This window comes from Hippoglossus hippoglossus, chromosome 24 (genome assembly GCF_009819705.1).
Source record: "Hippoglossus hippoglossus isolate fHipHip1 chromosome 24, fHipHip1.pri, whole genome shotgun sequence".
NCBI classification, from domain to species: Eukaryota; Metazoa; Chordata; class Actinopteri; order Pleuronectiformes; family Pleuronectidae; genus Hippoglossus; species Hippoglossus hippoglossus.
Window position 1 is genome coordinate 18,225,852 of NC_047174.1, and position 25,560 is coordinate 18,251,411.

The 25,560-nt window shown below is 40.9% G+C and overlaps 2 protein-coding genes across 4 annotated transcripts; both read right to left on the minus strand.

Annotated features, from left to right (window-relative positions):
• Window positions 1-606: 606 nt before the first annotated feature.
• On the minus strand, window positions 607-5,916 carry rpl7l1 (ribosomal protein L7-like 1). 2 transcript variants are annotated; one of them, XM_034579651.1, is made up of 6 exons: window positions 5,856-5,916; window positions 5,228-5,336; window positions 3,689-3,852; window positions 1,992-2,129; window positions 1,793-1,902; window positions 607-1,326 (listed from the first exon to the last, which is right to left on the minus strand). In XM_034579651.1, the coding sequence occupies exons 1-6, from the start codon at window positions 5,867-5,869 to the stop codon at window positions 1,118-1,120; spliced, it is 744 nt and encodes a 247-aa protein (XP_034435542.1). In that variant the 5' UTR covers window positions 5,870-5,916; the 3' UTR covers window positions 607-1,117. The 2 variants fall into 2 exon arrangements, with proteins under 2 accessions (XP_034435542.1, XP_034435541.1); XM_034579650.1 differs by lacking the exon at window positions 5,856-5,916 and adding an exon at window positions 5,739-5,776.
• Window positions 5,917-8,851: 2,935 nt separating this feature from the next.
• On the minus strand, window positions 8,852-25,347 carry LOC117758193 (gamma-aminobutyric acid receptor subunit rho-1-like). 2 transcript variants are annotated; one of them, XM_034579642.1, is made up of 10 exons: window positions 24,996-25,347; window positions 17,983-18,033; window positions 16,632-16,738; window positions 14,997-15,064; window positions 14,685-14,908; window positions 11,541-11,623; window positions 11,159-11,299; window positions 10,936-11,088; window positions 10,555-10,751; window positions 8,852-9,622 (listed from the first exon to the last, which is right to left on the minus strand). In XM_034579642.1, exons 1-10 carry the CDS (start codon window positions 25,094-25,096, stop codon window positions 9,335-9,337), a joined length of 1,413 nt encoding a protein of 470 aa, XP_034435533.1. In that variant the 5' UTR covers window positions 25,097-25,347; the 3' UTR covers window positions 8,852-9,334. The 2 variants fall into 2 exon arrangements, with proteins under 2 accessions (XP_034435533.1, XP_034435534.1); XM_034579643.1 differs by lacking the exon at window positions 24,996-25,347 and adding an exon at window positions 22,427-22,511.
• Between the last annotated feature and the right edge of the window lie 213 nt (window positions 25,348-25,560).

Sequence of the window (25,560 nt, forward strand, 5' to 3'; positions counted from 1 at the left end):
AATCTCAGTTACTGTCAGTGAGAACGCAAATGTCCAAGTAAGAGCCTACAGACTTTCTTCTGAGTTTCTCCTGCCAGTGGCCAAGAATAAACTCGATAACAGCCAATTGATATTGGATATAACAAGATATTGTTATATTCACTGCGAGCAAGTGAGCATGTTGGTGTGCCGATGACGTTTCTAAAACGTCAGACGCAAAAAAAAAAAAGAACACAAAGATCTCAGGATGAAAAACAGATGCCATACATGTAGAAGACACGATGAAGATATTTTGATCATAAGGGCCGACGCTGGTGTTGATGTGCTGTAAAAAGAAACACTTGACCTCCAGTGAAAACTATGTTACATCCTGCCTCTGCCTGCTGCTGCACCACCCTCACCTGGAGGCTCCTGAGATTTCTGTGTTGTTATGAACGTGTCCGAGTGTAAAGTCTTCTGCTGCATTGTTCATGCATAAAAGGCAAACTCCGGAGAAAGACCAAACCCAATTCTGCGGACATCCTCCGGAGATCATATCTGAAAACTGCTTTACTGTTGGTAGACAATGGTCTGTAGCACCCCCACCCCTCCCGTGTGATAAATACTGCAGATGTCATTGCAAAAGTATTGAATCAGTTTGGATTTTTTATTGTAAAAACAAGTGAATCAACAGTAAATCACCAGTTTATGGATCAATGATCGATGTTTAATAGACATTTACACCGTTTCACACTGAAATCAATTTCACGCAGTAAATTGATCGGTTGTAGTTCGGCTGGTGGCTCCTGTAAGTAGGACAACTCGTACGGTTCAGTTCCTGTACTTGTAGCAAGTACTAATCCATCCCTCTGACATGAAGAATATGGTGTACTAATATTTTAATATACAATATTGTTAGATTTTCACCAAGGAGCCTTGAGACCACTGTCAGGGGCACTATGTGAACATAGTGCTGAACAACATCAACATGGATATGATAAAATAATCCACTTTTCTCACATCACCCCATGTCCAGAGAATATAACCAGAGGGGTTCAGCCAAAGAGAAAAAAAAAATATATTTTGTCATCAATGGCATTTGCTCCTCTCGAAGTCCAGCTTCCTTGCAGCTGGGTTTGCATCTTAGGGGCGTTTCTCCTCAGTTCAGCTGCCTGATGATACTGTTAATGTCTGTACCACGAAATCCAGGGTTTCCCAGGTCCTTCAGGAGCCTGGCCTTGTCCCTGGCAGCGTGACGAGCCACCGACAGCTTGAAAGGCAACAGGAAGTTGTTGCTCGCCCGGAAGCTCTTACCAACAGAGTAGATATCATGGATCAGGTCCTCCAAACAGATGATGCCATGTTTCCCTGAGGAACAAGAGAGCAGAGGTGTGAGATGTGATAAGAGGATGGTGGCAGAGTGTAACCAAGTAGATGCACATAGACCAACCTAACCATTCTGTGCCAAACCATCCAATTCTATAAAGCTTAAATCAACATGTTCATTCTCTAATGTCCAGGGGAAATTCACTTGATTCTGGGAGGTGAAAGTGCCAAAACAATGGGAAAAAACTATATTATTTGCAATCTTTATATATTATAACTCATTTATTCTACTATTTATAGTCTCCACAGTAAATTACTAACTTTTAAAAACTGGTTTTGCTGCTAATTCACAAAGTTATAAAAGCTACAACATATTAATAATCATGCATGGGATGCCCAAGTGGTCTGATGATGCTTTCAAACAACAGGTGTTTGCTGCAATTTTCCTTAAAAGGGATAGTTCACCGAAGATTTCCTCATTCTCCATCACACTGTTAACGAGACTTACCCATGTGCTGCTCAATGAAGGTGTTGTCTGTGAGAGGAACTCTCTTCCTGCCTATCCTGGTCTGTCCTCTCTTCAGGATGAGCTCACGAACAGATTTCAAGTTGGGAAATCTGTCGGCAAGATCATTATGTGTTTATCACTAAAACAACACAAATTTAACACTTTGATTTGCTGAAGTGTAACTGTCGGATTGACTCACCCCCAGGCAACGTAGGGCTCCACCAACCTCATCATGGCCATGGAGGTCTTGTTGATTTTGACGAAGGCCCCGCTGAAGATCTTTCTCAGCCTGAACATGTGGACCACCTTCATCACTTTGGGACTGACACCTTTGATCCTAAAAGGAAAGGGTCATCAATGTTTGTGCGTTTTGAGCATGTCATTGGTGTAATAAAGCAACAGCTTCCCATCTCAGACTTTCAGTTATTGGACCCTGACAAGTTTTAGACTTGGAAATGGCAAGACCTTTTTCATTTAATGTAACCCTCCGAACCCTGGAATTCTGGATACAGAGGAATCTTGTATCTTTAGTGTTTCTCCCGCTGGAACACTTTCACAAACTATTTAACGAATTTTTAAAATATATTAAATTAACACAATTTGTTGGAATCGACTCTGCAGACAAACAGCACAGCAAACAAAACAAACTTGTCTCGAATTCAAGTGTTTTCACCTTCACAATGATGCTTTCTGCAGACACATCAGCCATCTTTGATCAAGTTTCCCTCAGCACTCATAAAACCACAACACCCCATTTAAGACTAAGACTCAAAGGCTACATCCACACAACTGTGTTTTAGTTTTAAAAACGCATCACTGTTGCTACGTTTAAGTCTACATCCAGAATACTCCAGGGTTTTCAAGCACCATAGGCTAAGTTAGAAAATGGCGCTGCCCTTGTTGTAGTTTTAAAACTGAGGGACTGAGTTAAAGTCCGGACGGACAGAAACAGACATTTAGAAACAATGACTTTCACCCACATTCACTTCCTGATTGGCTCTTATAAGTCATGATTCAATTATCAGCAATGAATGTAAGGCATTGCAAAAATGGACCTTACACCTTGTTGTCAGTCCAAGCGTTTTTTTTTCTTTTGCGGATTGAGCTTGCTATATAGTCCTCTATGTAGAAAACGCTATATAGCGAGTAGGGGGTTTGAGAGAGTGGGAGATTTCGGACACAGACAGTTTCTGATACAGATCTTAAACGCTCGTCTGTATGGAGATTCTTTTCTAACTGACACATATTGTATGGATGTAGCCTTACAAGGTTGAGAAATCTCTAGTTCTATTAGACACTGAAAAAATAAGAGAAACTGAGTTGATGTATCAAACAGGTACATGAGGTAAAGACAAGGAACATGAAATGGGATTAAAAGTTCAGAGTTCGGACTGGACACAAAAACATGCTGCCTAGAGTGAGAGGATTCTGAAGCAAAAACTAAATGAATTCTCCCTTTGGTAACTTCATCTGTCAAATTAATTTTCAGGTAACAAAGGCAACGACATGACAGAGCTGAGGCTTGAGTTTTCAACCACCAACAGCTACTATTAACAAACCCAGAATAAAAGAACTACAGCGACCTCCAGTTTGTGTTTTATAACTTAAAATGTCACATATACAACATTATCAGTCATTGAGGTGTCTTCTAAAGGCTGCTGGGATGCTTCATGTGCTCTCATTCCCACCTGTACTGGCTCAGTAGTTACTACATACAGCGTGGATGTTTGTATGATGCAGATAATCCACTCTGTCTCAAAAGATGCCATGTTTACCGTTGCTGTCACCTGTTCCACTGAACTCCACTCGCCAAATAAATGCAAAAATCTACAACCAGTTTCTGCTTTTTGATGGATTTCCCTGCACATGACCATGAGCCTCTGTCTAAGTACTCACTCTCTGATGCGGACAGCGAAGGCAAGCTGGTTCTTCGCTGGAGGCAGAGGGGCAGGCGGCCTGACTTTCAATCTGCGGATGCGAGTTTCATCCCGATTCCTCTTGTGGCTGTCTTTCAGGAAGTCTTCCAAACGTTTGAACTTCAAGCCTTTGCCTTTTGAAACCTGGAATAATGTAAAAGCACAGTTGTAAATATACAGCTATGTGTACATAGTCTAGTCCAGTCATTCCCAAAGTGTGGGCCGCGGCCCCCTGGTGGGCCGTGAAGCCACTGCAGGTGGGCCGTGAGAGGTCATCAGAAAATAAATAGATAAAAAAGTTTCAGATTTGTAAGTAAGCGTTGATTACCACCAAACATTTATGATTGATTTAAAAAAAAGTAATCATCACAGGTAATGAAACAAAGACAAGAGATTTAAATTCCACGTTGTTCTTATTTTATCTGACCTATATAGCAGGTGTCGTATTTGCTGACCGTCACATTAACACTTGAACGCATCATTAGCGGGTGAATCACAGGTGAGGGAGAACTTTGTTGTGAGCTGGGTCGAGCAAGATGGAGCAGAGGAAAGCTGCTGATGACGAAGGGGAATCAGGAAGTCCAACTGAATCATTCAAAACTAAAAAGAGGACTCAAGTGAGGACCTGTCGCTGGCCCAGAGGACAACCCCCAAGCCTGTGTGTGTGCTGTGCGCTGAGATGCTAGCTAACAAGACCCTGGGACCATGTAAAGTGCGCCGCCGCCATTTAGAAACTAAACATGGACAATATTTATCCAAGCCTCGAGCATCTTTTAAAAATACGCTGAGAGAGCCTTAAGTATATTTGGTTGCGCCTCAAATGTGTTTTTCTTCTCCCGGATATTCTTGTTGTGCTCTGTTATACAAACAGTAAGAATATATTTTTAACAATCCACTATTTGCACTTCATGTTTTTTTTACATTGGTTGCTTTGCAAATTGTTACGCAGAGGTAGGATGTAACGTATACATTCCGCTGCAGGGGTCACAAGTTCTTCTTTACAGCACATAGACAACGGCGTTGGCCCTTATCACAACACGCTCTCTTGACATTTTCGTAAGTGTGGCATCTCATTTTCATCCTGAGATGTTTGTTTTCAGTTTAGAGTTTGTTGCATGAAAGAAACATCATCCACATGGGCTCATTCAGACATTATCCAGATGTTTACTAAGGGGCTCGCAGGAGACAATCAAGTCTGGAGCCTGTCACTCAAACATTTGCATTCTCACATACAGCCCCTCTGTAAGACGCCAGGAGATTCTATGGGGATCAGTGCATGTCTGAAAGCAGTTTATGACTGATGGATTTTGTTAAGCCCCTATAGAAGCTCCCTGCCCTTTAATCTGAAAGCCATAACAGATTAGTCTGATATTTTGGAACTCACAACTCCTGCTACGTTGTCAAACTGAGATGTAGCTCTGCATGACAACTGGACACTACAATGTCAATGTGTATCGAGACTAAGTGGGTTCATCTGCATTGGAGTTCAACACGATGTCAGGAAACCGTCCTCACTGACCTTTCTCTTCTCGAGCAGGGCGAGCTTGGCTTGTGTGGCTTTGATGGCCTGGTACGCTTTCCTCTTCTTCAGGAGATACTCAGGAACCAACTTGATCACCTTCTTCGATCTGAGAACACCAACATACAGACACACGGTCACTGACACACGCTTTAATGCAACACGTGAACGTGGCTACTGTTCATCGAGGTGATCTCACTAATGAAAGAGAAGTGCTTTCTTTTCTTTCTTTCTCACCAATAATACAGGTTTAAAAGTGGCTGTCATCTCTATTCAGACACAAGTTAGCAACAATTAGCTTTAGCAAGACATGTTAATGACTATATTGCTAAAATCATTAGATTAATAAAGTTACGCGACAGGCATCAGCTACATGACTGCCATCTCACTTCCACATTAGTTTACTAAATGAACAATAAACACATCGCTAGCTACGTACCGGTGAAGATACACTGAGCCCCATGTGAAACGAGACTCGATAGAATCTGCTTGTTTCACCTCCAACACTCACAATAACAGTCCTGACATGTGAAGTTAAACTTTTATTTTTAAACGAGAGAGAAACGATGCGGTCGGACGTAAAGAAAAGTGCAGATGGACTTAGATGAAGTTAAAAACAAATACATACTCGGATTCGGCCATGGTGCAGGGTGAAGACGCGACCGTCGCTGGGATATGACGTAACGGACCTGAGTTTCAATGGCGCATGGCAAACATGTTTATGGACGCAATACCGCCACCTACTGGACGGAAGTGTGGTGCAGTAGATTTGCAGGGGAAAAGCAAACAAAAAAACATCTGGATCCTCTTTGTGGTTGCTGTGGTTCTGAAGTGATCGATCAGATTCATAATCATTACTGTGTTTCCATTTGTAAATGCTGATATTAATTATTTCTCTTACAACCCACCAGTCCATGTTTGACAGTTACTGGGTCAATACAGTGTGTGCAGAGTCCAGTTGCTGTTCTATGGAGTGTGGGGGGTTACACCTGTGCGTCCTATTCTCAGACCAAATTTTCCTGCTTGGTATTCCACCAACACCTGCATACAATACTGCAAAAATGTCTGCCTGTGTCACTTAAGGCAAGGCAGTTTTATTTACAAGCCACATTTCCTAGAATCAAGGTGCTGTACAGGGACATTGAAAACAGTGCAGAGACTAAAAGAAACACGTTTGAAACCAGAAAGCACAGTTTAAAACAGTTTCCAAGCAAAATAAAGGAGGAAAATAATACAAATAGATTGGATAGAAATTTGTTAAACAATTAAAGAAAAATAGAATAAACAGAATAAAATGCAATGATGGTATATGATGATCATTGTGAAATCTGGTTTTAAAAAACATCAGTCCCAGTATTCCTACCAGGTTTTGTATGTATATATCTTTATAATATTTGTAATATCTACTTAACTTTATTTGCATGTCTATTATCTGTAGATTAAATTATTGTTTTAACTTACTTCACCAGTAGGAACCAGAAGGAAGGAGACAGCCAATCCAATATCATGAAGCCTGAGTAGCACATGAAAAATGTCATACAACATGCAGACATGACGACTTTCCAGACCTGATGCTTGAAGCAATCCGTGGCTTTTACACTAGATTGATTATTTAGTTCCACCCACTGTAATGCTGACAGTATTGTGATTAATTCCGCTGAAAGATTGACTGATGTGTGTCGCTGATGTCTCACACTGAAGAATTAAGTGTCCAGTCTCTGGTGCTTTGGAACCATCTGTAAATATGATGTTAATTTTGCAATACTGTCGAATTAGATTTGTCTTTTAATCGTTGCTGCAGACTTGTGGATAACGAAGCAGATGCTGAATAAGTGCGGCCTCACAGGAGGATTCAGTTGTACCACAAATGCTTGTATACATACATTTGAACCAATTAGGAATAAAAGCGTTAGTCTGTAGATTAGTGTTTAGAGGTGAACACACATCTGAGTACTGTGTGCCTTTTTTATTACTAAGCCAAACGCCAAATTTGATAGACATGTGTAAACTCATATTACAGATATCACAGTGACAAACCGCAGCAGCAATGACTCCCTTTCCAGTTTAGAATTGATTTTGAGATTTTTCTGATCACTTCGAAATCTCACCTTGCTGCTCCAAAGTAACAGAAATGTTGACCCCATATGAGCCCAAGATCCTTAGGTGAGGCCCTTCTTGACAGGCAGATTGTTAAAGTTGTATTTATGCGCTTCATGAAGTTGGGTTTGTTTGTGAAAAAAGATGATCATTCCACCGACAGCAGCTTGGTGTACTGGAACTCTGCTTTGGAAAACCAAGCTTCACGTTCACAACATGTGAGCGTTTTTTGAGTGTAGACTTATCGATACAATTTATTCTACATGACAGGTTGTGATGAGTCAATAGACTGTATCTTTGGTTGAACATGGATGACACGTTAGACTCCCAACGTCCAGACTCACTGTGGTAGTTTAAGGACTCAGGGTGTGTCATTAAGAGCAGATGTTCCTGGACAAACTCCCACTCAGGTATCTGACTTTAAGGTCACCTACTCATCCCTCTCCTTCACTAAAGAAAAGGTTTGTCTTCTGGACCTGAAAACTCCTGACCTGACTCCTCTCTCACTCTCTGATCCTCTCCTCCCTCGTCCTTTCTACTTGTTGCTATGAACTGCTTTCAGTTCCTGACAAATTAACCACATCACATCAGTAACACAAATGAATACATTTTTATACTAGAAATACAAATGATGTCTGCACACTGCACTATTTCACATGATCTAGTGAATTTACTCCTGACCAACTCTCTTTCTCAATAATCAGTGATTTGTGACATCCACCCATCCATCTTTTATCTATACTGCTTATCCTTTTTGAGGGTCAAGGTAAGACCATAGCTGAACTGGGATTCAAACCGGGAACTTTCTTGCTGTGAGGCGACAGTGTAAACCCACAAAATACACTGACGGGATGTAACATTAAATCATGATAAATTAGAAAAGACATTCAGTGGAGCGTATGCCTCCGCCAAGGCCCAACAGTCCCCTAATAAAACCCATTTCAATTCACCAGCTCCAGTAGCTTTTATTTGGATCTGCAGCAAATTGTACACACTCAAAAATATTCCCCTTAAAGATAACTACTTTCTTTCATCATGATCCAAAAATTATTCTCTGATAACAAATGGATTCACACCAAAATTTGCTTCTTGGGTCGGGGCCACCTGTCCACAAAAATCAGTTGAGTATTTTTTGAGAAATCCTGCTAAAAAAAGAAACAAACACACAAACAAACAATCAAACGCAGATGGAAACATAACGTCCTTGGTGGAGGTGATTATAATGATAAACTGACATAAAGGAGTACACCTCTATTTTGAACTCTTTCTGCATTTGAACATTGATTGCATCGTAATCGATGTGTCCTTCCATCACTGAAAATAGATCCTCTGCAGACAAGGCTGTCTCAATTCGGTTCGGCCTTCGCAGTGCACCCGGCCCATTAAGACCGACTCCTTCGGGGGCCAGGCAAATCGTGTCCTCCAAAGGATGCAGCCCCTGACTTGAGACACAGCTTTTGTCTAGTTTTATGTTTCTCCCCTTGTATACATACCAAAACACACACGATCACACAATCCTGCGCTTTAATAGCTTTGCATTTATACCACAAACAACAGTAGCAAACACATTATGAGTGGAAGTAGGTATAAAATGAGCATGAATGGTATCTACAAAGATAAAGAGCAACTAGAGTGAAACTGCCAAATGGATGAGGCCAGAAAAAAAGAGTTATTTCCACATATTACCGATGCACTGCTGTTGTTTCAAGCCCTTTAAGAAGAGTTTTACAAGCCCTGAACCTGTTTGGAAAAACGGCTCAATTCAAGTTCCCCAAGCATGGCTGGTCCCTGGTCATCACGGGACACACCCTGCACTGAGATGAAGCCACATTGGATTATTGTTGTTGTGTTGATCCGCTGACTAAAGGTTCAGCTCTACTTGGTCCTGCTGGACTGCTTCACGTTCACCTTGGGGCTACGTCTGGTCTTTCTGTCAAATGCCTGGATGTGCGCGTACAGTGCACGTGTCTTTACTCCAGGAGAGGTAGGTCTGATTGAGTTCCCTCTGTGTTAGGAGTAGATGGACCAGTAGATAATGTTGAACAGGATGTAGGATCCAGGAAAAAGGACCCGGGAGTACTTGTCGATGACGTGTGTGTCGATCCACGAGTCGCTGTAGCCGCCGGAGGCGACATGGCCGGTGACCTGGTCGGTCCCCATCGCCAGCTGCACCAGCATCCTCTCCCGTTTCACCCCGTTCTGTTCCGGCATGCCATAGTTCCCTGTGTTGTTGACGTCCATCTCACTGTAGCTCACAGACATCATGCCAGGGTGGTTCATCCCACACGTACACAGCAGCTGCAAGAAGACAACGTATACATTCATGACTTTCAGTCCAAAACACTACATGTCTGAAAGAAATCTGTATCGAAACTGTCACCAAACTGATTTTATTAAGTTATTTAGTATATTCAGGTTAAAGTTTTGATTACAAATATTTCAATAAATACACCACTGTATTGAAAATCCTACAGTTTCATCCACCAGCGGCTGAAGAAAGCTAATTAACTTCAGTAATATTCGATTCAATAAATATACTATATTACCATTCATTTTTAAGTGAAAACTCTCAAAGTGGCTCCACAACTGTTCAGTCACACGTCAAGCATGACTCTTGTCTTTGCTAGTTTCAGTGTACAAATACTGAAAAACTCAAATATTTCATTTTTATTTCACAACATGTAAGTACTTGTCCTTTACTACCTTTTTTAAAGCTACTTCATACTTCCACTCTGAAACATTTCAGAGGGAATTATTATATTTTCTACTCCTTTATATTTATTTTGCAGCTTTAATTAAACCCTTTTGGCTTAGTGTCTTTCAAAAAGGAGTTAATTTAGTTCAGATGTCAAAAACCTTTCCCTCTGTTCCCAAACAGTTCTCAAATGCTTTCATTTCAGTGGATGTTCAGATTATTCAGTATTTCAGTACAATTAAAAGATTAGAAAAACAAGCCATTAGAGTGTATCTGGTGTCCTTATATATAAAACTGTTTATAAAGTATTTTGCTGTAACTCAACCTGCTGCCAAAACAGCTATTTCAGTATAAATTATCTAATGATAACATAGTATCTGATTATATAATATAATAATCTGCCAAACAAGTACTTTTACTTTAAAATGTAAGCAACATTTAAATCTTAAAACTCTGGTTCTTTTAAACTGTGACTTCATACATCTGCATCTACTTGATATATATATATATATGAGTATGAGTGATTGGTACCAACCCTCTCTCTGAGTTTCCTCTCCTTACGCTCTTGCAGCGTGGACAGGTAGTTAACTGCAGCGTACTCTATCACAGACAGGAAGACAAAGACAAAGCTGACCCAGAGGTAAATGTCCACAGCTTTGATGTAGGAGACCCTGGGCATGGAGGCGTTGACTCCAGTGATGATGGTGGACATGGTGAGCACCGTGGTTATACCTAGAGTTTGTGAAATAGCATGTGGAATTGATTAATTAACAGATTTTAAGAAAAAAACAGATTTATTTAGTATTAGTCAGGTGTGGGTTTCCATTTAAGAAGTCATCGTGTCCACATCAGATCAACAGCTACAACCCAACTGACCGCCACGCCGATTATCAACAAGGTGGCTAAGCCTGCTCACCCAGTGGCACTCTGGCAGGGACGGCCCTGCGGTCGATCCAGAAGGACACCCAGGACAGCATGACCATCAGAGTGGCGGGGAAGTAGGTCTGCAGCAGGAAAAAGAAGATGTGCCGCCGCAGAGTGAAGTTGATGTACAGACGGTTGTACCAGCCTGGGGAGGAGAGGAAGTTAGAAGACGAGAGACGGATATTCAAAGGCAGCTCTGCAGGTGCGGTGAGTACCTGTGCTGCTGTAGAAGGCCAGCCTGCTGGTGGTGTGGAACTCCTGGATGAGGAACTGCGAGAGAGAAATTCTCTCGTCTGTGTTCAATGAGCGGTTCCCTTCTTTCCAGTACAGCATCAGGTCATCATCTGTATACGCATCTGATAACGCACAGAGCTTCAATCATCTATGGCACAAAGTCTACATTTGTAACATTCAAGCAAAGACTGCATAATACACCATTTCAAGTCTTTAATATAACAGTTAGAAGTTCAAGTGTAATGTCTTTTCCTTAATCCAGCATGTTCATAGTTGAATCAGGCCAGAAAGAGAAATAAACCACAGCTTGTGTTTAACTGAGAGGAAAAAGCCACATCAACCATGATCACATCAGTTACTTACAGCTCTCTATCTCCAAAGAGCATGTTTGCGTATCGAGAGGAAAGCGGCTCAGGTCCATGCTGCACATGGATGTGACCGTCACTCTGTAATGACAAAACAATTGATCTGTAGGGATGTCATGTAAAAATATTACCAGAGAAAAAATAACTTCACTTAGGCTCAGTTCAGACCTTTTAGTAACATCTGACCTGAGGCATCCAATCATAAGGATAAACTGTTAAATTTGTCCATTCACACATACGTCATTTGTGTTCACGAAGACCAAATTATGTTTTTACTAAACTTTCAGATGTGTCTGATGTCACTGTGTTGGACATCAGACATCAGTGTGTGTGTGTGTGTGTGTGAGTGTGTGTTTGTCCTTGAACTTTTGAGTGAGGACATTTTAGGAAAGTGATGATAGTTTGACCAATTCTCACTTTTTCAATGGACTGTTTGAAGACTTACTTATATAGGTTATATCGGATATATACGATGCTAGCGGATGCAGCCACACAAACGCACACCCTGCACATGCCCTTGGCCAAGAGTGTGTGCAATGATCCAGTGTGCCCGTGAGTATGTGAACGCGCCTCTGAGGCTATCAGAGTCTTTAGTCTAAAAACTTGGTGTAAATGACGCTATTTCGAGTCGAATATGAATGTTGGGGCTTCCGGACACTTGGATGACACCACACGAGCAGCATGGAGACATTTTATGTTTTTTCAGTTTTTTTATTACGTCTGTAGAAGCTGTCACAATTGACTTCAATTTTATTGGATTCGGCTGCAACACTGTTTACACCTGTGACTCCAAAAGTGTCTTGAGGACTCAAACACTTCACCCACCCCTCCACCGGCATAGTGGTGAGTAGATAATGAGTGAATTTGCATTTTTCAGTGAACTATCCCTTTATGTCTTAATGGTTAAGGTTGGGTAATATGCTAGGGAATGCATTTTGCTAATGAGTCATTGGCTCACTGAAATAGTAGTGTGTGTGTTTGTCGGCATGAGTGAGCAAGTGAGAGAGGGTTACTAAATGAATCTCGTCCAGCTCTGGTAAAGTTTTTTTTCTGTCGTCTTTTTACGTTTGAAGAATTGGTCACTATTTACTTCAATTTTATTGGATTTGGCTGCAACGCATAGTGATGAGTAGATAATGAAGGCATTTCCTTTTTTGGTGAACTATCCCTTTAAGTGCCCATTGAACCTGGGATGGTTGAAATTACACAGACAGTGCAGTCCTGCTGGAACATACAAAATTAAATGGCTTTTGAGGGGAACATTAAGCAGGTAATAGGGTTGTGATAAAGTTACACTTTAATATTACCAACCAAGATAAATACAGTAAATAGTGCCCAATGACTTTACATTACGAGCCTATGATGAATGTCTAACCTTCAGGACAGGCAAATAACAGTGTGGGCCAGGGGTTTCAGCAGAGATTTGGCCTTGCAGCGCAGTAATGATAAATGAAAATACATAATCCAGCTCCCAGGACGAATGAGGGCTACGTGGTCTGCAAGCGAGGTCTGCGAACTGTCATCCTCCCTCGCCAATCTGCCTTACTCTGGAAAAATCTCCAACCGGCACCACACAGATTAAACCCCAGCCATGTGATGAATATACTCTATCAGTGTTCTCTCATACATTCAGTTTGTATTGGTCAGCTAGGAATGTACCACAATCTACATCAAGATCGGGATCTTTGATAGCCACAAAATCCCTACTGTGTTTTTATACACACCATTGCCACTAGTATTAATCACTTGTGTAAGGTGTCCCTCATGTTGATGTCATCGTTTAAAATTTTGTTTGTGCCAGTCTGACCGAAAAGCAGCACAATACGCAAATGTTTTGCAACAGGATGCAGATGGCCGGCCAGCTGTTACTCTCTGCAGAGCTCTGTAATGTGGATTACAAAATCAACCATCTTGGCCCTGAGCCTTGCACTGCTCACCAGAATGACTAGGTCATGCTCTGCAGTATTAGAGGCCATAATTGGCAGAAAGTTATCCCCTTAAATACACATCTTGAACTGTGGCAGCTGCTGCCACTTTGTCTTGGAGGGACAGCTAATGGCAATTACATCCCCAAGTGCCCACTAACATTACAACCTAAACACAATAACAATAATATACTGTATGTGTCCACTACTGAAGAAAACGGAATTGTTAGATTGGTGTTTGTATAAATTAAATTTGTTTTCTTTGTTATGCCCAGGCTTCATTGGGTGTGTGGTCAATGCGTGACTGCTGCTGCACGTGTCCACTGGAAGTGGCTAAGCTAGCGGACTTAGCTACACGATGGTGTGTCCGATGGTCCATGAATGCACCTCGTGGGAAGATATCAGTGAACTTTTAGACTTAAAACTTGGTGAAAATGACATAGTTTCGAGTCAAATATGAACGACGGGGCTTGAGGACACTTGGATGACACCACACAAGTAGTATGGAGGCATGTTGTGTTTTTTCTTTTGTTTTATCACGTCTGAAGTGTAGGTCACCAGTTACTTAAATTGTATTTACTTCTGAGACTCCAGAAGTGTTTTGTGGACTCAAACACTTCAGTGAACTATCCCTTTAATCTGTGTGAGAGCCTGTCAGAAGTTCATCCCACAAGCGGTCGGGAGCATCTGATCTCTCCTCACGGCTCCCTGTACACTGCATACAAAAATAATTTCATCATTAAGTGACAGTATTAGGAGTTCAATCTGTGTTGTAAAATATAGATCCAGCTTCTGTGTTTACACATCCTTGTTGTGGTGATGAATGTGAATATGGATCACACATCTGTTTTTTACATATCTCTTTTCATGTGACATCTTTCCAGCCATCTTTCTTGGTACGCTCGATGTAGGAGACATCGATAAGGAGCATGTTTATCTATTTTTTTTTTTTTGGGGTTATTGTACAGAGATAAATGTACCAAACCTGTCTACCTCACTGTTGAGGGGACCCTGGGAAACTACCAACAGTCACTGCTGTCAAGAAATGGTCACAAAACATAGTCCCACTAGTAGCAGATCCATCTCGCACTTGGAAAGAAAGCAAATGTGTTTCCGCAAAGTCTGTACTATTCCTATTCAATTTGTGCTGACTTAACAACTGATCTCTGTGGTTTCATACATGCTGAGTGCTGAGTCCTGCTGACAGTAGGAATTACCTGAGGCTGTACAGGACTTTGCCATCGGGGTAAACTCGCAGCATCACATTTTCAGTGGTGGTGTCATGTGTGAAGGACTTCTTTGAGTGGACAAAAAACATGTCGGGCACCCAGATTTTCTTCACTAGTCGTCCATCAAAAGTCATGCTCTGGTTTTTATTGCTTCTGAAGGACAGGCGTTCATCTTTCCAGTAGTGTCTCAGGTACAGGGTCATTGTGAAGTCCTGAAACACAAATACATGTGTGCTTCAGTTTGTTGTTGACCGACCACAGAGCAGTAAACGTCTTACTCACAGCTCGCTCCAGACATACCATATCAACCTCCGAAATTGCATCCAGGCTTTCAACCTGCACGTCCACTCCAACTGGGACTGCGGGGCCTAGAGAAAGATACATCAGCATGTATTTATACAGTAGCTCACGTGGGTATTATTCTAAAATACATCAATGGATAGAGAAAGTGCAGATGTAACCCAACTCCCTAATTCAGAACTGTCTGGATTATCTGTTTGGAGGTCATAGTTCCTTTTTAAGCCAAACCCTTTGCATCCAACAATAACTTCTGCTGTCTTTCATCCAAATCCCCATAAAAGCAGTTGGGTGCAGATTTCTCCAAAAAAATGGCACAGAGAGTATACTCTAATCCTAATTGACCGTAGAGTGCATTATAGTATAAGTTGCGTTTTTTTTCTGTATTTGTACTGTTTCAAACATTCTTTTGTTAGCATACAACTTGGACTGTAGTAGTGAGTCTCATTCAGCTTTCTGTTTTAGTGACGGTAGAAAACCTTCTTTGGTTTCTATGAACATCAAATTAAACCCTGCTCCCATGACCTGTTATTCATATTTCAGTAAAAAAGTTAGGTTTAGTGTTGTGCAGCTATAAAATACTGTTGAATGTAAAATAATATCCCTAAATAAGTAAATTTTGTTAAGTATTTAGTCAACTTTTCTGAGGACGTTGTGTCCTAAAATGAACACAGTACTGTCATTTCTCATCTTTGAGATGTTTATAAACCTTGACTGGAGTCAACTAGCTGTAAATTCAACTGTTTCAACATGATTTGATAATACACACACCATCTGTCTATATAAGCTCTCACAGATCCATTATCTAACAACCAGTTACTCTCATAGTTCACACCTACCATTGATTTAGAGTCTCCAGTTAACCTAACCCCTCTGCATGTCTTTGGTCTATGGGAGGCAGTACTAGCCACTCTTGAAAATAGATATCAGCGGTCGAGGGAGCTGCCTGCAGAGCTCAGAGAGCAGGTTGTGTCCACCTCAGTAAGAGAGGTGAACAAGAGCTCCAGAGATCCTGTGTGGAAGTTGTTGACTTGATTTTAAAGAAACTCATTTCTCTCTATCCACACTATGCACTTTAAGATTAAAGACAGTTAGCATTTCACACGGAAACCTTCAGTAACTAATCAGACTCCATTAGGCTTAAATTCCCTGTTTAACAGCAGTAAAGACATATCAAAGTCTGCTGGGTGAAGGCATTACAAGAACTCCAATCTGAGATTTCTAATTTACAGAGGAAATTCATGTGTGAGAGTTTAAAAAGGACATAGACTGGGGCTTTCAGCCCTGCTAATGTGGCAGATTAAGATTGGAGTTATCGAAACCCAAAGCTACAGACGGCTGCTGCTTGGTAATTAATCAATGGTCCACGGCTGCGTGACTCAGACATAATCCTACTCTGGTTACGTCATCTCTACAAACCAGTGCTGGACACTGTATGAATTGAATACACGCCCTTTGGACGAGTGTATAGATCAAATGGTATAGGTTGGGGTTTAGCGTAAAGTCTAAACGAATAATAGATTGTGGCTAATAACTTGTTTGGACGACGAATTAAAAGAAAGCATATTTGGATAGAGGAAGTAGTCTAATGGCTGCCTGCACGACAAGTGATTGAAACTGAAAGATGAAGCTCCTTACCTCCAAATCCTGGTCGCATCGTAAAGTCGTGGTCGTCTATCCTCAGCAGCTGCTCGGACTTTTTGCCCCCGGCTTTGGTCATATCTGGACTCCTCTTGAATATGGGGCTGGTGGGAAACAACAATTTGAGAGTACATCTCTGAACCACTACGTACAGTTCATTTAAGATGGTTTATTTAGCATTTTTAACACTTTATGCTATTGTACTCAGGTTGATCCCATCTATACAAAGCACAAGTGCTCATCCTTTTATATGTCAGCTACTAGCGCTGGGCAATAAATCAATATCATTTTCATCAATAGCAATATAACAAAGGTTCAATATATATATCGATATATTGCCTTTACGTTGTGTAAGCAGTTTAAAATCACAATCTTCACTCTGGAGCAAAAATCTGTCTTTACACTTAGAAATAATAATGTGACATTTATCGTGATATTATTATTGATGTGGACTGAACATTTTATATCTTGATGAAAGTTTGGGACATATCGTTCACCCCTTGTGCCTCCAGACTCCTTCATGTCGTCTTTTTGACATGGATTCAGTTTGTATGGAAAAATCGAAATTTAAGTTTGTCAAACTGGGCAAAGTTCAACTGTTTAGTTTGGCTGTGTTTGCACTGTAGCCTCTTTTTTGTTTGTATCAGGTGTATCTGGCGAGTTCAAACGATGATATGGATGAAGCCTGAGATGGTGAACATGGTAACCATTACACCTCCCAAACATCAGCATGGTGGTATTGCCAGTGTTTGCATGTTAGCATGCTAATGTTGGCCTCTAGCTCATATTACATCTGTACCAGCACATCTGTAGACTCTGTTTTTCAAAGTCTGGGTCATAATTAAATTCAGAATTCGGTCTTAGTGCTTTGAGACAGATTACCTCACATTCACGCAGACTACCTACATCTGGCGGAAGTAGCTATTGCAGACAGTGAACAACCCAAACATCTCTTGCCGTCACTGCCACCACAGCAACGTGCCGCAGTGCTTTGGTATGCAACACATAAATCTTATGTATATAAATTTGATATAAATCATACACTTTCATTTTTCCCCCCAATTTTCCTACAGCACTACAGAATTTATACAGAATCCTAACCCTACATATGAACTTCATAAGTCTGAAGGAGGATAAGAATGGATTATATTGGGCTTAGTAGGATACCCAGAAGCGGCCAATCCTCCTCCTCTCGAGATACTGCACACAATAGTGTGATTAAAATGCGATCATGTGCCTTTAAGTCCAGTCGTGCTGCTTTAATCTTCACTATACTCTTTTGTCTCATCTCTGTTATCGTTCTAATTGGACTAAAGAAAAAACAAAAAACAAAACACACACGTCATACCTGCCAATCTTGCGACCCGATCCTTGCATTAGGGACATTTCTCTTTTCGATCTGAAAGGGGGGAAAAACACATTATGTAATTTCACAAAAATATTATGCAATGTTTAAACGGCACTCAAGCTAAGTTGAGTAAATCTGTGGAAGCAATCTTTAAAAGATGGGCACAATGAAAAACAGACTTTGGAAGTGTTTACATTTTTTGCATAAACTGCTAAGATGCAACTGTTAATAAAAGAGGAGAAATCCCATAAAATCTAATTCACTCAAGGTGAGTCTGTTTCAACACCTGAAGGTTGAGTGATGCGTGGATGAGGATTGGATTGGAGTGTGTGCTTTAAACACGTTAAGCCTTAGGAAACAAGATAATCTCCACTCTCTGCCCAGATGTCTGTAGGATATTAGATAACATTATTAGCATCATTGTTTAGATTTGTATAACCAATCACATGGAGAATCTCAGTATTGAGTCATCACACAGCTGCACTGAGCTCCGGGCGACATTAGAGGGAAAATAACTTTGCTCAAAGTAATGACAAATATGCCTTTTGCTGATGATGCAATGCTAAGCATCTAAAACACACCAGTTAATTCTGAAATGCTGAACAAAACTGAAAAGAATCTCCTGAAAATCAAACAAAAACAAATTAAATTGAAAAAAATGACCTCAAAGGACCCTGGACATAAGTTCACAGGAGTTGCTTGAATAATAGCTCATATCCTTCACATGTAAGCAGTTGTATCATTGTAAAATACAGTTTTTTTTTAACTGCACAACACTTGTTTGTAAAGACAACGGGGTCAGCAACACATGTTATTGATTTTCAATGTGGTAGGAGCTTGTTGAATCAGCAAATGTTATGTAAAATACCCAATCAGCAAGAGTTCGTGAGTGTCAATGTCTTGGTTTCCAAACATCTCTGTTTCTGCCCGCCCCGGAGCTTCAAACTAAAATGAGACCAGCAGTGTTTTCCAACGTCTCAGTTTAACCGGCTCTAAAACTCTGGAGTAGTAAGGAGCGTATCTGTAACAGAGTTGATGCATTTTGAAACAACAATATAATAGTATGGATGTAGTCTCAGCTCTAAAACAAACCTTTCATATGGAATAGAGTAGACTCTCAAATAGCTACAATGTTTTGCCTGTATATTAGCATGTGTAACAGTCATTAATTGTGGCACAAGATGTGTCTGCATTTTTTACTGCATAGCTTTTACATTGTCAACATATCGAGAAACAACATAGATCCAAAACACAAGGGCTGCCACATACTCATCACATGATCCTTCATTAAGTGATTGTTAATTACAAAGCATTAATACAAATCTCTGTCACATTTTTGTGAAGCATGAGGGTGATGCAACGGCAGGATGATTCCTTTCACTTCCAAGAACTGTGGTTCGTGAGTGGTCGGTCATAACAGATGTCATTTTGTTGGTCATTTTGTTGGAGGTGAGTGATGATGGTAGGATTTAAAAGTCTAATTAAAATAGAAACAATAATCTCCAAACACCACACAGCAGTGACGAGGAAAAGGCTGTTGATTCAGCTCAGCTTATTAAAGAGCAGTAAACACTGTACCGAGCATATACAGTAGCCTCGTGAGAGTGATGTCTGCCTTCCAGATGTGTTGAACAACTTCTTTGTAAATGGGAACGTTTTCTCAAACATTTGGACCAGATGGCACATGTTCGTATGGCCTGCACCTTTGTGGCCTAAAAGGTGTGCAATGTTCAATAGTCAAAATACTTAAAATACACAATGCACAATTTAGAGGTCCTCTTTGTGCATTTTCAGGGGAAATTATACTTTAGAGGGAAAATATCTCAGTCACACATCCTCTAGCATGATGGCAAGTAGTGGATAAAGAGAATGACATCACTTCCTGACCATTGGCTATCACTGACAATGCTTCTGACCAATGGGGATCTATATACAATAGCTTTGTGTGAGAAATTAAGCTGAAAAGAGTAATCAGAAAAACTGGTGGCAAACAACAAGAATCATAAGAACAGAAATGACACATTGGAAATTGTTACCATTATTACATCACTCTTGTTTACGGTAATTCAATCTATTGCCTTTGCGGTCACTGTTTTCGTCCATCTATTAATCCATTAGGTAAACCACTTATTAAGTCTATAGCCTATCTCAGCTGACAGTGGGTGAGTACACCCTGGAGAGGTCACCAGTGTATTACAGGAATGACACCTAGGGTTGGGGTAATGGTTTTTATAATTATGATTATAAACCCTCCAGTGTTGTTTAAATAGCAAATGCACTTGTGCCAATCTCAACATCATTGGACATGTTGGTCTGAAAATGTGTAGTCAGGCACATTATCTTGAACCTGGTCTGTTAATTGAGCAGTATTCCACTGTCATTCTTAAGGCTGCATTTACTGCATTATCAAGGTAGTAATCTGTGCCTACATGTGCGGGTGCGGAATGAGCGCATTCCATCCTCGGTACAATCCTTTTGAACAATGCACCTGCCAAAGCAACCTGTTTCCCTGCTGTTAAACCAGCAAAAGTGGATTTGGACAGATCATAAGTGAACGTGCACCAAATAGCTTTACACCATGCTCTTAGATCAATAAAATGCAGCACAGTATGGGTTCTTTTAGACCTGCACTGAACTCCTGATAATCTCCTGACATTCTTCGGAGGAGCTGTGTGTGAGAACAAAAATGGCAGCGTCTCTCCAGAGTTTTTCCTGCCACCCCACCTAGTAAAAACTCCAGATAATGTCAGAATGAGCCCATGTGAGAACCCAGGAGGGGATTATCCAGAGGATTCACCGCCAGCGAGTGGGCCCGTTGATAGCATTTCTAACACGGAACAGACGCAAAACTCAAAACAACTAAAATAATACAAATATGTCACAATGAAATACAGGAGCCATAGGAGACATGGACGAAGGTGTCAACTTGGAAAGACAATGAGATTCGAATGTGTTTGGTGATGAGGGCTGATGCTGATGTCGATGTGCTGTAAACAAAAGCGGAACTTATCTGGAACATCCTGCCTGTAGCACCACCCCGCACCTGAACACTGAAGAGATTTCTGGATTGTTGTGCTGGAGGATCTCCTACTCATATGGGAATGTCTGGACCCAATCATGCTGACATTCTCCTTAATTCATGTCTGAAAACGGCATACGTTATCTATTGTATTCAATGGTAGTCTTGGCAGACTGATGTTGCATCTGTCCATCACCTTCTCAGAGGGTGTTGACACCCACTGTCAGATGTTGAAGAATTATAATGGCATATTGGGGAAGGTTCACTCTTTGGAAGTGGAAGGTTAGACCAGTCTCTTCTAAGCCGCAATTGCAGTGTTTTGCCTTCACTCATCAGCTTGGATGCAGTGAAACTGGGAATGATTAAGCATCCGATTGAGTGCAGCACACGGAGAGGTCAAACAGCTGATCAGCTGTCAGGGCACCGTCTGGTTTCCTTAATGGCCTTTGATCAACAAGTTGACTTGAGGACACCGAGTGTTTTAATGAAAGACTGAAATGGGCAGCACAGAACATTCAAAGATACCAAGAAGTGCAGCTTGCCTCCAAGAAGTGTAACAAGTAGGAATCCCCCTTACGGTTGTATAATTGTGTAATTAATATGGTGCAGCTCAATTTCAGGCACTGACAAATAAAATTTCAAAACTTGGCACGTAACAAAAGTTGACACTAGCCTCCCTTAACATTTTTACTTCTGGAAAAGGGAACATGCACATTGCGTAGGCCTGTTCATGACTGTTGTTTCAGGACTGCACTTCCCTGAAACACCTTTTCGAGAGAGTCCTTACAAGAAAAACAACATCATTGATCATTTGCTTTAACAGCTACAGCAGTTTTCCGAGGCCTCTCTTGGACGCAAATAATGACTGTTCACCCATAACACGAACGCAACTAAAAGTAATCTATTACAAATAAAATTCTTCTGAAGTTAAAGTATTAATTTCCTTAAGAAATCACTGAGACCCCTGTGACTGATCTACACATATCTTTTGGATACCAAAGGGTCACAAGATAAATCTGATGGGCCATGAGATATTTCAGTTATCTAATTTTCTATGAATTATTTTACATATTATGCAATTGGAATTTGAGAATTTTAATTTCCCAGATAATCAAAATTTCTATTTGATTGTCTAATAACAGAAATACCTGTACAAACCATCCATCAAACCTTAGGAACAAGTAAATCCCAAGTTTTAACAAGTCAGGTCAACTAAGCTATTCGGATCTAACATGTTATCTTTCAACAGACGGAAAAGTGTGACACGTTTTACATTTGTGGTTCACTAACAATGCTGTTAAATTGCTGGCCCTTCCTTCCGCCCGGCTAACCTTTGCCCGAGCCACAACAATAGCAATAACTCAGAAAGCACATTAACACACTCAGAGGACGTGTTACATAATCAGAGTAAGTGATTTTTCTCACCAGGCACACGTCACCTTTTGTTGCAGTCAGCTAAAAATGGAGCTTTGATTGCCGAGCATGTCGGCGAGCTCTGCCCTGATGCTACATCACATCAGTGAAGAAAACCCATTGACAGAGAGGACAGATCCAGTCTTTGACGTGGTGTCCAAGAGTTCTGGGGCCATTGTCCTTTAACTGGAAGGTGTTGGTGCATAGCTGATGCGGTACACTATGGTTTGATTGAAACTATGGTGTGATCGAAACACCAGCAGTCCTCCAGAAATAATCATTCTTTGGTTATTCCAGTTCATGTTGGAAAATAAATCAGAATAATGTATTATATATTTGGAGAGTCTGATCCCTGTTGTCACCAAGAGGCAACAAACATGACACTTTTATAAGGTAAGATCAAATCAGGCAACTTCTTGTTTTACCTCTCATGTAAGTCATGTAAGTTTGGAAATAAAGAAGCCTCCTGTTACTTAATGCCACACTAATAGCAACCAGTCTAATCATTAAAGTCAGTCTAACATTTGATCATATGCTCGGTTACAGTTGATTTGTAAACTTGCCACAAAAAACAAGACAAAAGTATCTGTACACATGCACAAATGCATGTGTTGTAGGTGTGATCTAGTACTTCCACAAACAGCACTACACTGTTTGTGTATGTTACCATTTGATGCACCGTACCAATATTTGCATATGGCTAATGTTCATCTGCAATCCACAGACAGGCCACAAATACAGCTTCTGCACACTGACAAAACAGCACAAAGCACAAAATGCATGGCACACATTAATACATCACACAAACGCCTTGTCAGCACCACAAGTATGTTAGATAAATTTAAAATGAGGATATATGAAAAACAAATATAATGGTGAACCAAGCTAAATTAATATAGATTATAAAATAGTCAGTTGAATAGCTTTAAACAGGTTTTTCAATTTGACTTGAAATTCACTGACAGAGCTACAACTCTGTGAGTCGCCTCCTGAGGTGTGGCTTTCACACAGAAAGCTGAAAGGCTACAGTAAAATCGATTGTAGAAGATATTTCCCATTTAAAATTGCACACCGATTTGAGAAAAGTGTAAAAAGCACTCGAGATGATTTTTCTCAGGTATCTTGATGCTGAATAAGCATCCAAAAGGAATCCAGGGGTCTGACACCAGCATGTCATACAAATGGAGGGAATACACAAATGCCTTGGCAACATGATCTGAACATTAACAGCAATATAATGCTTTCAAAACACATCTGTATTTACTCATGTTACAACCATGCTGTATTGCTGAGAGGAACTGAACCTCTGACTGGTCAATCCAGTCCATATCTGTACCCAGATACATATCACAGCTTTATTAGCGGATATTTCTCCAGTTATTACTTGCAGACAGAAGCTTTACGGAGCCAATGTCAAAGCGATGCAATCCCTAAATCTGAATAAATGACATTACATCATCATAACAGGATACCGACGACAGAAGAGAGGCTGCCCTCTTGCTGACTTATAACCAAATGTCACAGTGTCATGTGCTAATTTCATAACCGAACTCCGGGAAGTTACGAATGGATAAATCTGAAAATTCTGTTTTCCAGTGACAAATATCCTGCCAAAGCAGTCACGAGGGCCAGCAGTTGGACCGATACCAATAATCCCAACTCAAGGTTCGCTCACCAGCTTTCAACCGCATTGGTCGTTCACTCTCACAGCTTTCACAGTCAAATGGAGAAACACGTTGGGATTTTAGACTTTTTTGTCACAACGAGGGGTGAGATGGTGTTAAAGCCAGCAGGGGCTTGTCTCAGGAGAGACCATAATGTTGGAGGGCTCCCAAAGCAACTGAGAATAGAGTTCGACTGCTGTTTCCAACTGTCTCCAGAGTTCAACTTCTTATGTCTTTCTTTCTTACCCATATCAAACACAGATCAGCTTGTAGGCTAACCTTAAATAAAGATGTATTTTTGGAATGCTGATAATTGTAATAACAAACTGGAATAATTCATTTATCATACCCCTAACGCTCATACTTGTTGTTAGGGCATATCTGTATAGTAAAGAGACATTACAATTCCATGGCACCTCTTTAGTAGAAGTGTGAATTTAAAGATTTTTTACGCAGGCTTTAAATAATTCAAATGACAATTTTCAGCTTTACTTGCATAGCATCAAAAGTTGGCCATGCATCAAAAGCAAATACAGTTTGCATTGCTCAAGAATAATCTGTCTCTACGGCTCAATTTCTTTCTTTCTTTCTTTCTTTCTTTCCTTCTTTCTTTCTTTCTTTCTTTCTTTCTTTCTTTCTTTCTTTCTTTCTTGCTCATATCTTGATGGGTTATATAATGAAGAAGGATCTGCCAATCACCATGACCCAAACACACATTTGATTTCAAAGAAAACCCTTTGGAGGTATAGTCTAAGAAATAGCTCCAATTCCCTGATACCTGTTCACCCCTTTTGGTAGAAGTGTAAATATTTAGATTTTACGCGCGCTTTAATTGCTTAAAAGGACCATTATCATTGTCACGCACAGCATCAAAGGTCAGCCAAGCCTGTCCTTCACTCCTGCGGTCGTGAACTCACCTGCAGTGTCCGTATGGCTGCGGTGTTTGTCCCCTCGGACGCGTCAGCCCGGACACACCGAGCATCCACAGCAGGTTGATTAGCACGACATCCGTGTGCATGGTGCCCTCCGTCCCAAGCCTCTCCAAACAGGGTCACAGCTGCAGGCTGCTCCAGGTGCTTGCTGCTGCTGCTGCTGCTGCGCACAGGACGCGCGCTCCGCACATGTCCCGCGCCGTAAACATAGTGAGAAACTATACATAGAAGCCACGGTATTTAATCTAACAGAGGAGGAGGGTACGCGGTTTCGCCTAAACCTGCAAATCCTCCGTGTCAGATGGCTCGGATTTGCGCTCTCTGCGCTCTGAGGATAGGAGCGCACGGGTTTTTCTCCCCGCCTGGCACGAGTGGAGTCCTTCACCTCCAGTTACACAGGTTAAATACTGACCGCTGTGCAGCATCTAATCTACACACACAGTCCTACATCCATGATAAAAGAGGATGAGGGGGCAAACATGCCCTGACGCAACATATGGCTTTATTTAATTGCTTTTCTCCAAATGTGTATCAGGATACTGGCTGGTCC